Source organism: Typopeltis vanoorti, chromosome 5, assembly GCF_054136105.1.
Source record: "Typopeltis vanoorti isolate ZY-2024b chromosome 5, IOZ_Tvanoo_1.0, whole genome shotgun sequence".
NCBI classification, from domain to species: Eukaryota; Metazoa; Arthropoda; class Arachnida; order Uropygi; family Thelyphonidae; genus Typopeltis; species Typopeltis vanoorti.
In genome coordinates this window covers 6,315,946-6,333,613 of record NC_143553.1, presented here as the reverse complement: position 1 = coordinate 6,333,613, position 17,668 = coordinate 6,315,946, and the positions used below count along the sequence as shown (strand labels likewise).

Below are 17,668 nucleotides of genomic sequence, written 5' to 3'. Positions count from 1 at the left end.
ACTTGGGCCTTGTTTAACTGGGTGATGCCCTACCCGGCATGAAATTTTGTCATGTTGTACCATCATTTTCTATATTGGTTTAAGCCAAGAAGAATACAATTTGGTCGGCAAAATCCCCAATTGCCGGCCCACACTCATTTGTTCAGTATACAGGTAGATACCCAACAGGGTGCACCACGAGAAGGTGAGGATTGGACATTAGGTCAGAAGCCCTGGTCGGTTCTCTGCATTCCTTTAAAGGCTATGTGGAGGTCTCCTCTCAGTTATACAGCTTTGAGCCTTAATAAATCATTATAATGATAATCTACTCAGATAACCTTTTTAGAAAAAAGGTTAGTTGAGTAGAATATGTGCCATCCACATTCTTGGGATTTTTAGACCATCATTATTGTTGAGATCAGGATGGTTGATCTACATGCCTCCATAAATTTGTACTCATAGTAAGTTTTGGTATGTTGTAATGAAAACAGTGCTGCCTTTCCAGTTAATTCTGTGTAGACGATTCAGGGCATGATCAGAAAGGCCAAATTTACTGTAATTATTAAATTAATGTGTTGTTCATGTTCCTTTTTCTGGATAGAAATTTTGTATCAAGTTTCAACTATATGAAGCAGATTATAGGTGCATTGAATAGCATACTTCAGGTTGGGGTGAGGCAGGGAAGGAAAGAGATCCTTGGAGGAGTTGAATAGGTTAACATATGAAAATAGACTGGAAACCAGGAAAAAAAAAACAAGAAACACAAACTGCATTTTCAATAGAAAACTTTAATGGAACAAGTAAAATATTTCAGCTTTCAGGTACATTTCTTAGTGAAAGATGACAAATTAAGTTTGGAAATAGATAATAAAATAAACAAATCTGGTACAGCAGGGAAGCCAAATGAAAAAATAAATAAAATTCACATAGAATAAGAACAGTGTTCTTTACTGCTAGTAAAGAAGAACACTGTCTTCTTTACTAGCAGTAAAGAAGACAGTGTTCAAGCAAGTTTTAACTTTTATTTCTGAACCAACTCTCAGTTATAGAACAGTTGATCAAAGACTAGAGACCACAGACAAGACAGTCCTGAGAAAAAGAAGAAAAAAAAAGTGAAGAGAAGGCATCATCGTATTAAAAATGAAGATATCAGAAAGAAACTTGACACTGTTAATATTCTGGAATGTGTGATCATATCTAATCTAAGGTAGTAAAAAGCTAGTAAAACAAGTATTTGGTTTGGTCCAGGAGAAGAATACAGGAATGGGGGAAGGATGCAGGGCTGGGGCAACTCGTGCCATGAGTTGCCCCAGTTCTGAAAATACTTCAGGCACAAACTTTGTTTGCTTACAGTTGGATAAAGGATTAAATCAAATATATAATTGGTTCAAAGCAAGTGCTTGGATCAAAAGAATTTGAATAGTAGTAAGACCATTGCAAGGAAGAGTAGAAATTTTCATAAGTCATCCCACTTGGTATCTTTTGTAGTGCCAAAGGATATGAGATCGAAAGTGACTGAAGGGAGGATGTTCTGTGAGAGAGGAAACTTGTGGTCTGAGTTAAAGAGGGGAGGTAGGATATTGGGAGAGTGTTATTAGATATTCAGGTTGGCAGATGTACAGTTTGCATTTGGTCATTGTGTATAGCAAATAATTCCTCATTTTCTCCATCTTGATCATGAGTGTTGCAAATGGGAAGTCAGTTGAAGTTGTGGATGTTAAGGTCGTCTGGGAAGATGACTTCACTATTTGAATTAGCTGGAATACAGAAAGTTGAGCTTCAGGGATAAGAAAGTGAAGAGGCCAGAGTGGTTTTCAGAATTTTTATAGCAGTAAATGCAGTAGTTGCTAAATTGAGCAAGAAACCTAAGTCATAGAAGGTCAAAAGCATTGGATTCTAAATTAGGCATTCTTTGACAAGGAGTGTCAGATCTTGCACAGGCTCTATGTGTCAAAATGAATTAGGCAGGTTATAGTTTGGACATTAAAGGTGGACTGTGGTGATTGTAACTGCTGCAATTTGAGTTTCTCTTAAGAATTGGAGATCATTTCTACATGTCTAGTGTGTTGGTGTTTATGCAATAGATGTTGGTACAGTGGATGCGAAAGTATTTTTGTAGGGATTTTGGTATGTTTGGTATATTTTTATTGATTTGTCATTTTTGTTGGTTTGTTTTTGAGAGAGGTTTCTTTTAATTACAGTGACACTATCATTATTGTACATTTCAGTTGTGATTAGGAAGTTCTTGAAAGAGTAGACGTGAAATGAAGTTTTTGAAAGAGTATACGTGAAATGAAGTTCATGCAGAGATCTGTCTAAGGAGTGTTTGTTCCATTGCAGATGTATTTTACGGTGATTAAATGAAGGTTCTTTTGTTGTGACTATAGACTAGAAGAGGTCCAGAGGTTTAAATCCAAAGATATGAATTTCTCTATGTGAAAGTAATTAATGAGTTAATGAAATATAGAGCCAAAAGGCTTCACTTTGGCGATGTAAAAATTATTTAAATTAAGGGGATATTTAATCTCACATTATTTCAAAGCTGAATAAGAAACTCTAAGATAGAAATCAAAGAGTTTCATGCCGAATATAGCAAGTTGCCTGATATTGTACTACCCAGGTGTTTGCTTATGCTTGGACTCGCCAAACTTTTATAGCTTGCTGTATTCGGCATGAAACTCTTTGATTTCTATCTTAGAGTCTCTTATTCGGCTTTGAAATAATGTGGGATTAAATATCCCTTTAATTTAAATAATAATTAATGAGTGTCACAGTCAAGGTGATATTTGTCATGCATTCAAAACTATATATAAAAATATTACAACTGCATAACCTATATATTATATTACCATATGATTGTAAGCTCATAATATATTTTTATTGTTATAGAGAAACTATTGACAGCATAGCCATGAAAAAGCTCATCACCTTTGTCAAGTCGCTGATGGAAGAGTATTTTACCCTTATAGAGAAGAGAGTCATTTTGGAGGTATATATAGTTCCTGAATATTGAATAACAAAAATTATTATTATTAAATATTGATAATATTAAAAATAAAAACTGTTTATTAGCAAAAAACTATGAAGAGACAGAAATTTTAAAAATTTAAAGCGAACAACTTGAAGTTTTACTTAGTTTGGTGTTTTTGTTGTGAGAATCATGTTTTATACTCCTGGTATAGGATGTATAAAATGCACAGATACGAGATCCTTCTGCGCATGTCGAAAGAAGGAGAATCCATTCCGATAATAGGGTAATTAATCTGTATCGTGGATGAGTGTTTATTATTACACATTGGAAAATTAACTTCTCTTTTATGATCATTGTAGTTTTTAAAGTGGTAACTATTTTGCTTGTATAACAGTTGGAAAATTTTATGTATAAATCACATGATTTCACGTGTTGGTGACCAATTCGTACATATCCTTATTTCTTTCTCCACTTCAACATGAATTGACTCTTCTTGGCAGTCTGCCAATGACAGCTCTCGCTTCTGTGGTTGGACTATATGCGTTCAGAATTTCTCATGAAAAAGAATTAGCTAAGCTTCACTTTTAGAGCAGCTTGTGTTAGTGTACTAAATTTTTATTTCTTGAATATAAATTTGTGGAGTCCAGCAAAAGTCTGACATATGGTACATGTTTTATGTACCATATGTCAGAATATTGTACACATATTTTATATATGGATCAGAATAATCAGAAATCAAAAATTATCAGAATATGGTACGTATTTTATGTACCATATGGTACATGACATATGGTACATAAGGTGACATATGTTTAATATGGAATTAAACAAATAAGACAGAATTCATAGAGTTTGAGCGTTCTTCAGCTTTTTAAACCCTATTATGGCAAGATTGATATGCTGTTTATTGAATGCAAAAAGAAAATTTTGCTATCAGCTTTTCATCACTCATTTATATGGTCTTTTTATTTAAAAATATGATATGCCTTATTTAGTAATTTGGCATATCATTTCATAGTTTAAGGACGGTTTCAGTCTGCGTGGTTAGCCGAGTGGCTATGCGCTTCGCAACCATATGTCTGGGAAAGGAGTATCTCGGGTTCAATCCTATTGCGGATGTGAGTAGCTTAGGATCTTTCTCAGACATAGCCAAGTTAGCCGGTCTTGGGTGTGGACTTCAGGATTTTTCTCCCCAGTTTATCTGGGGTTTTTCATCCCACAAGTAGGCAAACTTGTGGCCTTGAGAACTCAATGCTTCTACAGACATAGGATACATCGGAAGGCATAGGGCTAACCACCTTATCCTTGTATATGGTTGCGATTAAATGAATAGAAAACCCTCGACACCACAAGATAAAAGACAGAAAAAGGACGATGAAGGAGGACTGTTTCAAGACTAATGCTAGAATAAAATTATGAATAAAAAAGAAAACAGAATTAGAATGAAATGAAATGAAAACTAGTGAAAAAGACATCCTTGATGTATGGAGTAATTAGTTCGAAAAATTGCTAAACGAAACAGTGAAGTAGAAAAAGCTTGAAACGTGGAAAGGCAGCTGGAGTAGATGATATTTGACCAGAAATGCTCAAATATGGAGGTATAAAAGTCTTACAGTGGCTGCACTGCATAGTTCAAAATGCCTGGACAGAGGGATGAATTCCAGATAATTGGAGTAGAGCTCTCATAGTATCCATACATAAAAAGAGAAATGGAACTGAATGTGAGAATTACAGAGGTATTTCTCTACTGAGTATGCCTGGTAAGATTTATGCAAGTATGCTTGAGAAACGGTTGAGAAGGATTGTGGAGGGGAAGCTTGGTGATGAACAAGCTGTTAGGATCCAAATAGAGGTTGTCAGGATCAGATTTTCACTTTACAACAATTCACTACAATATAGCATTAAAAACACTGTAGGATGTGCATCCTGGGGGAGGAAGCATTCTAGGAGGATGTGAAGCAGTTGCCATTATTATTGCGTATTATCAATCACAACGCCTGTATGCTGTAATCTATATGCTTATTTTAATACAGTATAGCATTATTATAATTTAGTAATTTATTGTAATAACACCATATATGGGAAAGTGGTCAAGTAGTGACCACTGCACTAGGTTTTGCAAATCTTGTTTTGGATTAATTAAAGGTTAGTTAGCTGATCTCATGCCAAGATAGCAGGTTTTTACTGGGAACTTGGGTTTTTCATCCTGCATACAAACACATTGGTCTTGAGAACACCGCAATTTACAGACAAAAAATATTAGTGGTGGCGGGCAGTAGATGGCGCTGTGTGTCGATGGTTATGGTGGTAGTGGCATTCCATGCAGTTGGTCAATTATTCTTTTAAAAGAATGATTACATGGAATAATTATTTAATCACTCAATTAAATGTTTACACACCAGATTTTTTGTCTACTCAAGCTAGCATTATCCAGGCACTTGAGAGAGAGAGAAAGAGATGCTCAACAAAGGTGGAAAATGAAGTGGCCATGAGAGCAAGGGCAGTTTCACATGCTTGCAGTTGGAGGCAAAATTTATGTTCCTTCTGGAGATCTGTGATTACTACTCAGGAAGCTAAGGTGATGTGTCAAAATTGTAGACTCAAACCATTAGTTTTGTTGCAGTTATTGAGTTTCTATAAAACTTGAGCTGCTTCCATAGTCTTTGGGATTTGAAATGAAATTTTATGCAATAACTTAGTAACTTAGCTTTCTTCAATTTGATGAAGATGGAAGAAGGCCGGAATGTTGTACGAATCTGTTTTTGACATGTACATACTGTATTTTAATTTTAATTTTTTTAATGGATAAGGTAATCTGTGAATACTGTGAACATCTGAAGAGGATTTTTGTAGTCTATCTCAGGAGGAGAGAATCTTTTTTCACTGATTTGTAGACCATTCTAATTCTTTGCTGTTTTAGAAGATAGTCAAATCTACCTATTGTATCTTTGGTGAAAGATGATGTAAATATAATATGGTTTTGGGATGTATTATTTGTAAGGAGTTTAGCAAGATTTTTTTTTTTATTGTCTCTGTTTTGTTTGAAATACATCAGCAGAGCTTATTGTTCTAGATGTGGTGCTGGCTGTGACAATGAAATTCTCTGTCTCTAGTTTCTAAGCAAGGTAGTGATATGAAGTGTCATGTTAGTTTCTGCCATATACTAGACTGAATACAAGACGAACACCAGGTCCCTTGTAATGAGAATATTCAGGAAGCCTAAACCCTTCTTCATTTTCACAGGTAAAACTAATTTGAGTGTGGATTGTAGAAAGTCTCTGTAGATCACAAGTTAAATCATTTATATACGTGAACTATACTTTAGCTTGAGAAGACCAGTTCATTGCAAAAGTTTCAAAATATTCCATGTATGTGTTGACGCGGGGGGGTTAAAGAGCTAAAATGGTTTGTAGACTATTCTAATTCTTTGCTGTTTAGAATATAGCCAAATCTATCTATTGTGCATACAGGTGAAAGATAAAAGTATGATGTAAATAAAATTAGTTTTGGGATGTATTATTTGTAAGGAGTTTAGCAAGAGTTTTTTTTTTATTATGTCAGATGGTGCTTGAAGAACTAAAAATGTCCATAGTGGTGGGGATTTCAGTATATTGTCTACTGCATATTTGTATACATAGACAGCACATCAAGATTAAGCAATCGTTTTCCTTTAATTAGAGGTTCGTATAGAGGTTCATATAGTAGTTTAAAATCATCTGCAGATTTTTTCTGTAAGAACTGATAATTTCAACATGAACTGATGGTATGATTTTACACAAATTTTGGTGCACTGCCTTATCTATTCATCAACAATAGTTAGAAAAAGCCATGAGGATTGAAATTCTTGCCTCCATCTTTTAAGCATATGACTTTTCCTGTTGCTTTGGTCACTGCATATTCTTTATTGAATGCCTAGATAATGCTAGCTTGAGCCAGCAAATGTTAGCATGTATGTAATTTAGTTATTGAATTATTTATTTGCATGCCTGTTCAGTGTACCTCTCGTAAAACTAAAGTGTTTAATGAGGAGTCTCTGGAATGTTCTGATAAGCCTCTGTAACAGAAATGATATTAAAGCAACTGATATAATTTCAAGAAAGAACATATGAGGATATAAGAACATAAGTTACATCCATAACTCTGCTACTATTATGTTCTTTGTAGTTATATCAGTTGCTTTAATATCATTTTTGTTCTGGATGTTTATCAGAACTTTCCAGCTCCCCCTCGTATCTTTTTTATTTTGTGTTCTAGCTTATAAGTCAAGATCCTTTCACTTAAATGCTGAGAATAGGAGCCAGATCTGTTTACATTTTTCTTGGGCAAAGTTTATGAACTTCTTAATAATGAAATATAATAATAGATAATAATATAATACCATGATGGACACAAAGTTAAGGAAATGCTCCTGGAAAAGAAAACACATACAGAAAACTCCTATAAATAAGTCAGCAGATGCTCTGAATACAGAGAAAAATATAAGAGGGCCAAGCTAAAAGTAGCTAAACAAAAGTCATGGGAAGACTAGAATCAATAAGATGGCAAAATGTTTTAGAGGCTATTCAAAAAGCTTCGAAAAAGAGGAAGAGTACTGTCAAAGGAATCAAAGATAATGATTAAGGTGAAATCAAAACTGAAGACTGAGATATTCTAGATGCCTGGAGTAATTACTCTGAAAAACTGTTGAATGAAACATGCAGTGACAGAACAGTAATAGAAAATATTCAAGAAGAATGCAAAGAGGGATGCATATCAATACTTGAAGTAGAAAAGCTTGAAATGTTGAAAGGCAGCTGGAGCAGATGATATTCGACCAAAAATGCTCAAATATGGAAGTATAACAATTTTGGAGCCCATTTGGGGACACCTGTAACCCCCAGCGGGCACGTCCCTTGGTGGCGGATTGGGGAATGCTCATCATAGTTTACTATGAAGGGTAGGAGGTAAATAAAATACCTCCCACAGACTAACAGGATAGCACTTCCCTCATAAGCCGGTCTGGGAGCCTCAAAAGTGGAAGCCCCACCACCAGACTCGGGTGCTGAAGGCTAATCCTCTGCACACCTTAAAATTTCACCCATTAAAAGAAATAACAAAGAGATAGCCGAACTGCCTAAATGGTTAATGACAAAGCGAGGAAAAAAGTACATGAGATACGGAACATGGAATGTTAAAAGTCTACATGGAAAAGAAAATGAATTAATAGACGAATTTAAAAAATCAAAATTGGATTTGCTAGCAGTCACAGAAACAAAAAAGAAAGGTCAAGGTTGCCAGAAAATGAAAGATGGGTATATACTTTTCTATTCAGGGATAAACCCAAGAGAATGGGGAAAACAAGGGGTAGCTTGCATAATTAAACCAGATCTCAAAGAATATATTACTAAACGGCAACTAATAAACGAAAGGTTGTTGACAATCACTATAGATTTTAAATCAGACGACCAAGTATTCACTGTAATTGTTGCATATGGCCCAAACAATGATGCTAATAAAGAAATTAAAGATGCATTATTTGAACTCTTACAAAAAACAATTGAAGAAGTTCAAGGGCATATCATACTACTAGGAGACCTTAATGGCCAGGTAAGGAATCAAGTAGATGAGGAAACGAAACAAGTGTTGGAATCACAAGGAGAAATAACCCAGAATAATAATGGAGAAAGAATAATAAATCTTTGCCTTACAAATAATTTAGTAATAGCGAATACTACGTTCAAGCATAAAGAAATCCATAAGTTTACCAGGGAAGAGCCCAGTAGAAACGAAAAATCTATAATCGACTACGCCATCATAAGCAGATCGTACTGGAAGTATACAAAAAATGCAAGAGTCTATAGAGGTCCTGAAATAGGCAGTGACCACTACTTATTAGTATTGGAACAATCCATGAAATAAAAGTTGAAAAATGTAGAAAAAGTAGCAAGGAAATAAATGTTAAGATAAAGAACTACAAACTAAAGAAAGAAGAAACAGCCATTGAGTATAAAAGTAAAATAGAAGAGAAGATGAAAGAAGTAGAAAAAGAGATATATGAAGACCAAGATGTAGAAAACCTATGGTACAGGTTCAAAACACTTCTAGAAACAAGCAAAGAAATTTTTCGTGTATCATTAAATAATAAACAGAGGAAACATAAAACACCCTCATGGACTGAAGAACTATAAGAAGAAATTAAATAGAAAAAGCAATTATGGAAGAGATATATATAACATCAAAGCTGCAGGTTAATAGAGAACTATACAACAACCAAATAAATAAAGTTAAAATCTTATGAAAGATTAGAAAAGAAAATGCTGGGAAGACTTTGGACATACTTTAGAATAAAATTTTAAAGGAAACCAAAAATTCTTCTATAATGTTTTAAGAAGAATGAGGTCAGAGAAAGAATGCTCCATAAAGTTTATCAAAAATAAGGATGGAAAGTTACTCACAAATTCGGAAGACATCATGGAAAGATGGAAACAGTACTTTCAAGAATTATTGGAAGATGCAGGACACGGAAAAAATAGAACCCTAAGAGCAAGACACACAAGCAAAATAGAAGATCAGAGTGAAGAAATTCATGCAAATGAACTGTTAGCAGCAATAAATAAAATAAAACTGGGCAAATCAGCAGGCCATGACCAAATAACACCAGAAATGGTAAAGAATTTAGGAACGAAAGCCATAAAAAATTTTTTACACCTATTCAATGTTGTACAGAAAAAGAAAATTATTCCCAAAGGCTGGGAAGTAGCTATAATAATCCCTATATTTAAGAAAGGAGACAACTGCAAATATAAAAACCATAGAGGAATTTCGCTTTTAAGCATTCCAGGAAAATTATATACCTGCATTTTAGAAGCGAGGCTTAGGAATCCAATAGAGGATACACTGGATGAAATGCAATATGGCTTTCGAAAAAATAGAAGCATATAAAATGAATAAAGATGAAGAAATGAGGGAATTGGAAGAAAATGAGATGGTGATTGTCAGAGGAGACTTGAATGGACAGGAAGACAGAATAGAGCCTGTAAAAGGGTGCATCATGGCCACTCCGTGGCCATGATGAACCAGGAAGGAGGGAGGGTTGTGGACTTTGCAGTAGCGTTTGATCTGGCAATTGTGAACTCGTTTTTCTACAAGAAGGAAGAACATTTGATAACATTTAAGAGTGGTAACAACAGTTCACAAATTGACTACATTTTGACTAGAAGAAAACATCTTAAGGTTGTGACAAATTGTAAAGTAATTCCAACAGATCAAGTAGCACAATAACACCGACTGCTGTGCACAGACTTTAAAATAAGATTGAAGATAAGAACCTCTGGATGCCATGGGATGAAGACAATTAAATGGTTTCGCTTAAAAGAGGAGAGTGTGAGGAATCGTTTTAGGGAGATGGTGTTAGAGAGGATTTCGGATGGACTGGAAAGTGTACACGATTGGTGGAAACATAATTCAGATTGGTGGTGAAATAATGATGTACAAGTGGCAGTGACAGCTAAGAGAAAGGCGAAGCAGAAGTGGGATGAGTCAAGAGTGGAAGAGGACCGAGAGGTGTACAGAGAGAGAAAGCAAGAAGCCAAGAGAGTTGTGGCACAGGCAAAGGCCATGGCATATCAAGATCTGTATGGTCAATTAGAAACAAAGGAAGGACAGAGAAAAATTTACCAACTAGCGAAATGTAGAAATAAAGCAGCAGAGGACATCTTACATGTGAGGCAGATCAAAGAAGCTGAAGGAAGAGTATTATGGAGGGATGTGGACATAAGAAACAGATGGAAAATATACTTTGAGGAACTTTTGAATGTGGAAAATGCAAGGACTCACAGAGGAAGATGGGCAGCCTTCTGAGGGGATGGTGCAGAACATCAGTAGAGTGGAAGTGATGGAGGCCATGAAGAGGATGAGGAATGGAAAATCGGTAGGCCCCGACAGAATTCCAGTGGAGGCATGGAAGGCACTGGGGGGGGGGGGAGGGAATTGACCTGCTGTGGGACCTCTTCATGAAAGTTTGCTAACAGGAAAATATACCTGAGGAATGGAGGGAGAGTACTATTGTCCCCATCTAGAAGGGTAAAGGGGATGCACAAGACTGTAAAAATTACAGAGGAATAAAGTTGATGTCCCACACAATGAAAATCCTAGAAAGGGTTCTTGATGGTAGATTGAGGAAGGAGGTGGAGATTGCAAAGGAACAATTTGGCTTCATGCCTGGTAGATCAACAACAGATGCTGTCTTTGTGTTACGGCAGATGATGGAAAAGTATCGAGAGAAACAAAGGGAGCTACATCTGGCATTTATTGATCTGGAGAAAGCATACGATAGAGTGCCAAGGCAAGAAGTCTGGAGGTGTCTGAGGGAGAAGAAGGTGCCGGAGAAATATGTCAGGTTGTTGCGGGAAATGTACAGAAATGTGAAGACAAGTGTTTGGACCTGTCTGGGACAATGACAGAAAGTTTTCAAGTAACGGTTGGCTTGCATCAATGGTCAGCATTAAGTCTGTTTCTGTTTAATATTGTGATGGAGGTGGTAACAGAGGAGGTGAGAGAAGATGTGCCTTGAACAGTGTTGTATGCAGATGACATCTTGCTGTGTGCAGATTCAAGAGAAGAAGCGGGAACTAAACTGGAAAGATGGAGAAAAGTACTGGAAGAGAGAGGTATGAGACTGAGCAGAAGTAAGACAGAGTATATTTGTTGTGCAGTGGGCGGCGGTCAGGAGACAGATCTGGAGCTGGAAGGAAATGTCATCAGGAAGGTGAGAGACTTTAGATACTTAGGTTCAACAATGGAAGAAGATGGAGGAGCTGAGAAGGAAGTGGGATGCAGGATACAAGCGGGTTGGAGGAACTGGAGGGAGATGGCTGGAATGTTATGTGATAAGAGGGTGCCAATCAATCTGAAAAGCAAAATCTATAGGACAGTAGTGAGGCCAGCTATGACATATGCTATAGAAACTTTGGCTCTGAGGAAAAATAACATCAGCAGGATGGAAGTAGCAGAGATGAAAATGCTTAGGTGGATGTGCGGTGTGACCAGAAAGGATCGTCTGAGAAATGACTATGTCAGGGGAACAGTGAAAGTTACGAACTTAGGAGCGAAAATACAGGCGTCAAGGTTGAGATGGTTTGGTCATGTGATGAGGAGGGAGGACGAATATGTGGGAAGGAGGGTCATGCAGATAGATGCGGAAGCGTGGGTGGCCAAAGAAGAGATGGAGGGAGCTGGTAGAAGACGACTTGAAGATGAAGAACTTGGATGTGGTGACAGCCCAAGACAGGAAGGTGTGGAGGAGACTCATTACAAACAGTGACCCCACTTAAGTGGGAGAAGCTGCAGAAGAAGAAGAAGATATAAAAATAGACACTTAATCACGTAATATAGTACCATCATAGTTGTCTGTACACTTTTTGAGAGTATATATTAGGAAATTGATGATGATGACAAATCAATGGGATATAACAAAGATCTGTATTTAAATTTTGTAGATATGAAAAAGACGTGACAAGAGAGAAGCTATTCAAAATGCTACAGTTGTATGGTGTCAGTGGAGCATTTTATTTTATCAAGCAATACTTAGTCTTTATTTGAGTTGTAAGTCAGCAGTTAGAATTGAAAGAAATACAGGAACATGGTTTAATGTTAAATCTAGTGTCAGACAAGGATGTATGTTATCCCCTCTTTTATTTATTATCTATATGGATCATATTATGAAGAAAAGTGGTATTAGACCTGATATCGAAATTGGAAGTTAATCTCAGCTCCTTACTTTATGTAGATAATGTTATACTTCTAATAAATCCAGTACAAGTTTGCATGATTCCCTGACTAAATTGAATAACTGTTGTAATAGATTTGGTATGAAGGTCAACAAAAACAATGAAAATAGGCAGAAGCATTAAAAATATCAACTGCATTGTGAATGGAGAAGCAATAGAACAAGTAAAACATTTCAGCTACTTAGGCACTGTTTTTAGTGAAAGTGGTAAATTAAATATGGAAATAGACAACAGAATCAGTAAAGCTGGTATGGTAGGAAGTCAACTGAATAAATTTATTTGAATAAGAGAAAAATTAGTCAAAACACAAAGTTAGCTGTATACAAGACAGTGTTCAAACCAATTTTAACTTATGGATCTGAGAGCTGGGTTAGAAATAAAACACTTGACCAAAGACTAGAGACCACAGATATGAGAGTCCTCCTGAGAGAAATTAGGGACATGAACAGATGGCATCAATGACAATATCATATTAAAAACGAGGATATTAGGAAAGAACTTAAAATTGTTAGCATCCAGGAATGTGTTAGCAGAGCTAATCTCAAGTGGTATGGCCACTTAATCAGAATGGGAAAGGAAAGATTAGCAGAAAAAGTATTCTCTGCCAGGTTGGCAGGAAAAAGACCCAGAAGAAGTCCATGATATAGTTGATTGATACAGCAAAAATTGCCTTAGAAGATAGAAATATAAGATCTGATAATATTTCAATCTGTTACTCTTGACAGGTAACAGATTGATTTGGAGGAAAATTGTAGATAGAAAGTTTGTAATGATGTAAGTTTTTCATGTAGTACTATCATATCCTGTACATCCCTTGAGGGTACGTATCAAGAATTTGATGATGACGAAAAAAAGAGAATAAAATTAGTGAATAGATATTTAAAAAGAAAAATCAATAGCTTAATAGCTAACTGGAAAAAAAAAAAGATATATAGCAGAGATAGCTGAAGGAAGCATGTTCTTTAATGCTGGACATCTCCATTAAAATTTTGGAATATGAGGACAATACTCCATGATATGAGGATATGGTCATTTAAGAAGAATGATTTATTATTATTATTTTTTTTTTGTATTATCCCATGGTATTATTACGCATTACGAGGGGGTGACAGTCAGACTTTGCCCTCCAAGAAGAATGATAGATTAGCATAGCAAGTGCTTGAAGCAGAAAAATTAAGACAGGAAAAAAGACCCTGCAAAGCAAATAGCAGAAACAAGAAGTTCCTTGATGGCATCTCCACCTTGATATGGCAAGAAACTTGTGTATACCAATGACGCTAAGAGCCATGCTGCTGACAGTAACATTGCTTCTGTTAGGGGCACCCTAACTCGACAGGTTAAGGGAGAGGTTCCAGACTAGAGAGAGATACCTTGGTTCTCCAGGTTGGTAACCTCTTCTCATAAAAAAAAAACAAATACACTCAGAAGCATTCAAAAGAAATGTAGGACAGATTTACTGGAAACAGCAAGAAAAAGAGCAAATGATTTGGAATAATGAATATATTAAATGTTGCTACATGGAATGTTTTGGGCTTAGCTAGGAAAGAAACAGAACTCAACAAACATTTAAAAGAAAAACAAAAAGATATTATTATTATTATTATTATTTGACACCTCCAGGGAGTCCAAGGACTCATTGAGGGAGCGCACCTTTTTTACAGCTCTATCTCCATCCCACTCAATCCACCAACGCCATCTACCGCCGACCACCATCACCACTAGTTTTTCCACAGAAAATCACAAACATCCATGCCCATGGCAGGATTTGAACCCGTAGCCTTTTGGTTGGAAAGCGGGTATGCTAACCACTCGGCCAGCCAGGCCGGCAAAACCGGGCCAATCAGAATTCGAACCTGGAATCTTGTGATCCGTAGTCAGATGCGCTATCCGTTGCATCACTGGCCCGATTCTCCAGGTTGGTAATCTGGAGAATATAGCAGTAATATAGCAGAAAATATAGCGGAAAATATAGCAGTAATAGCTGAAACTAAGAAAAAATTATAAGGAACTATTTGAAATGACAGATTATGTAATGATATATAGTAGGATAGAACAGAATAAAAGAACAAGCTGTGGTGTAGCTATAATGATAGATCAAAAATGGAAAACCAGAATTAAGAGTTACACTTTTATTAACAAAAGAATAGCAACTATGAGACTGAAATTTGAGAGAGGCTACCTAACAGTAATAGGAATACGTGTTTCAGAAGAAGGAAAAATAGAAGAAAGTGAAATATTTTATAATGACTTAGAAAAGCTGATTTAAGACTGTAATAAAAATTATTATTTAATAATTGCAGGAGACTTGAATACTAAAGTAGGGAACCAAAGTATGTCATGTTGTAGGTATATATGGAGAACATTTCCATCACAATCGAAACAAATTGAAAAATTTCTCATCGTTTTATGAATTAAAAATCACAAACACATTTTTCAGTAAAAAAAAAGATTACATAAATATACTTGGAGCACCAGAGGACTGTGATCATTAAAAGACTGTAACAAAAAAGCTATCTTCACAAGTAAGATCGTAGAGGCAATGATATATATTGGCATCATTATCTGTTAGTCTCAAAAATAGCAATACTGACAAAATGGAAATCGCAAAAACCATGAGAATCTAAAGAAAAGTAAAATGTAGAAAGAAACTACAAACTTACCTACCTGGAAGATAATATTAGGAATCGATGTCAAAACTGATTGACTCAGCACTCATCTCAAATTCCTGTTTCTTTTGACATAGAAGAATGGATAAATATAAGCAAATTAATAAAACAAACAGCAGATGAGATTCTTAAGACAAAAACAAAGATCAAAGGGGAAAAAAGGACTTCAAATTCGGAATGATGATATAGCAAAAGCTATAGAAGAAAAACAAAAAGCTTATGAGCTACACTTTGCAGAAACATGCTAGAATCACTAGAAGCAGTATCGTCGACAGGGTGTAACATAGAGGCAGCCTGCCTCACGACACGGCTTAATAAAGGTGCTCGTTCAGCCATCTTGCATTAGGCGCTGTCGCTACACTAACAATGCCTGTTAGCGTAGCAAGTGTGAAAAGAAGTTTTTTTCCAAGCTTAAACTGATTAAAAATTATTTGTGAACAGTAATGACCCAAGAAAGATTGGCTGGTCTAGCAACTATATCGATAGAGGCGGACATAGCTTGTAATTTTAATTTAGAAAAGCTTATAAACAGTTTATTGTGCGATATCTCCGTAGAGCAAACATTTAATTAATATTATTATGTAATCGTTTTGCATTAATGTTTCTCTTGCAATAAAAATTAAATAGCAACTGGAGATTTTCTTATATTTTTGTGTTAAATCCATCAGGGTTAATATTTAATTGTTTGCCTCGGGGTGCGATCTAATCTGGTGACGACCCTGTCTAGAAGCTTATAGAAATGAAATAAATATTGCAAGAAACATTGTAAAAAAAAAAAAAAAGCTCACGAAGATTCTCGGGATAGATTTATTAGTAATATTGAAAATGATGTATATGGCCACCAAAACATTGCTTATAAATTAATGAAACATTTAAATAAATCAGAAAAAGATGTAGCAGAAATTTCAGGAATCTCAAAAGAAGAATGAATACATTACAAAGAACTGCTGTGATACAATCCATCCCTTAGTAACAAAGAAATAGAAAATAAAAATGTAAGTAATACAAGAATAGACTTAGTGGAGATGATGGAATTGATAGAAGCTTTATCAACAACAAAAAATAGAAAAGCAGCAGGAACAGGATGGAATTAGCTCAGAATTAATTAAGTATAGTGATATCTCTTTTAAAATAAGATTCTTCAACCAGTTAAATAGTTGTCAGATTACTTGCAATATACCCAAAGAATAGAAAAGGCTAAAATAATATCCGATTTTAAGAAGGGAAATATATGTTTATGTGAAAATTACAGCAGTATTAGCTTATTAAATATACAGCATATAGATTATATAGTAAATTTTTAAATAAAACACTTGCCACTACTGCTGATAGTTTGTTATTAGATGAACAGACTTAGGAAGGGTAGAAGTTGCATTGATGATGATGAATATATCATCAATGCAACTAAAACTACTCATAGAAAAAAGACGAGAATTTAATTTACTGACTTGCCTAGCATCCATATAAAAAAATTTTTGACCAAATTAACAGGAAAAAATTATGGAATATAATAGAAGACAGAGTCTATCCAAAACAGTTATTAAATCCAATTAAGAGCCTATATAACAATACAGCTGCAATCATAAATATCGATGAATACATAGCAGAAGAAATAGAAACTATTCAGGGAATCCGACAAGGATGTAGCCTTTCTCCTACCTTATTTAATATATGTATATATATATATAGATGATCCAGTAAGGAAGTGGAAATCTGTAGTAAATATAGGAATAAACATCAATCAACATATGACCTTAATCACAATATTTTTTGCAGACAATCAAGTGATTATACAAAAATCAGATGATGATCTACAGAGATCCATTCACCATTTACAGCAATTAACTAGTGAATACAATTTATGAATCTCATTAAAACAAACTAAAACTGTGACATTTGGGGGTAAATATCCCATGTTTTATTTTAAAATTTACTATATAATTTATATGCTGTATTTAATAAGCTAATACTGCTGTAATTTTCACATAAACATCTGTTTTCCTTCTAAAAATAGTAATTGAAAACCAAACTCTAGAACAAGAAACACATTTTCAATGTTTAGGATGTGATATAACATTTGGTAGACAATAAGTTTTCAAGCAATCTGCAGTACAATAAGAACAACAAAAGGCAAAACAAGGGAGGAAACACAAGTAAAATTTCATAAAGTCATGGCAGCACCAACAATACTATGTGTCAGATATTTGGATAGAGAGAGAGAGAGAGAGAGAGAAGATGAAAGTAGAATACAAAGAATGGAGGAGGGAAGGCTACCTAAAGAAGTA

The 17,668-nt window shown here is 35.2% G+C and overlaps 1 protein-coding gene across 1 annotated transcript in view; it reads left to right on the top strand.

The window, feature by feature from the left end:
- The window catches only part of Vps51 (vacuolar protein sorting 51), a 421,027-nt gene that overhangs the window by 196,211 nt on the left and 207,148 nt on the right, over nucleotides 1-17,668 (top strand). The window contains exon 10 of the mRNA XM_090392235.1: nucleotides 2,869-2,968. Within this exon, the coding sequence (XP_090248361.1) occupies nucleotides 2,869-2,968 (100 nt within the window). The remainder of the gene's footprint in view (nucleotides 1-2,868; nucleotides 2,969-17,668) is intronic.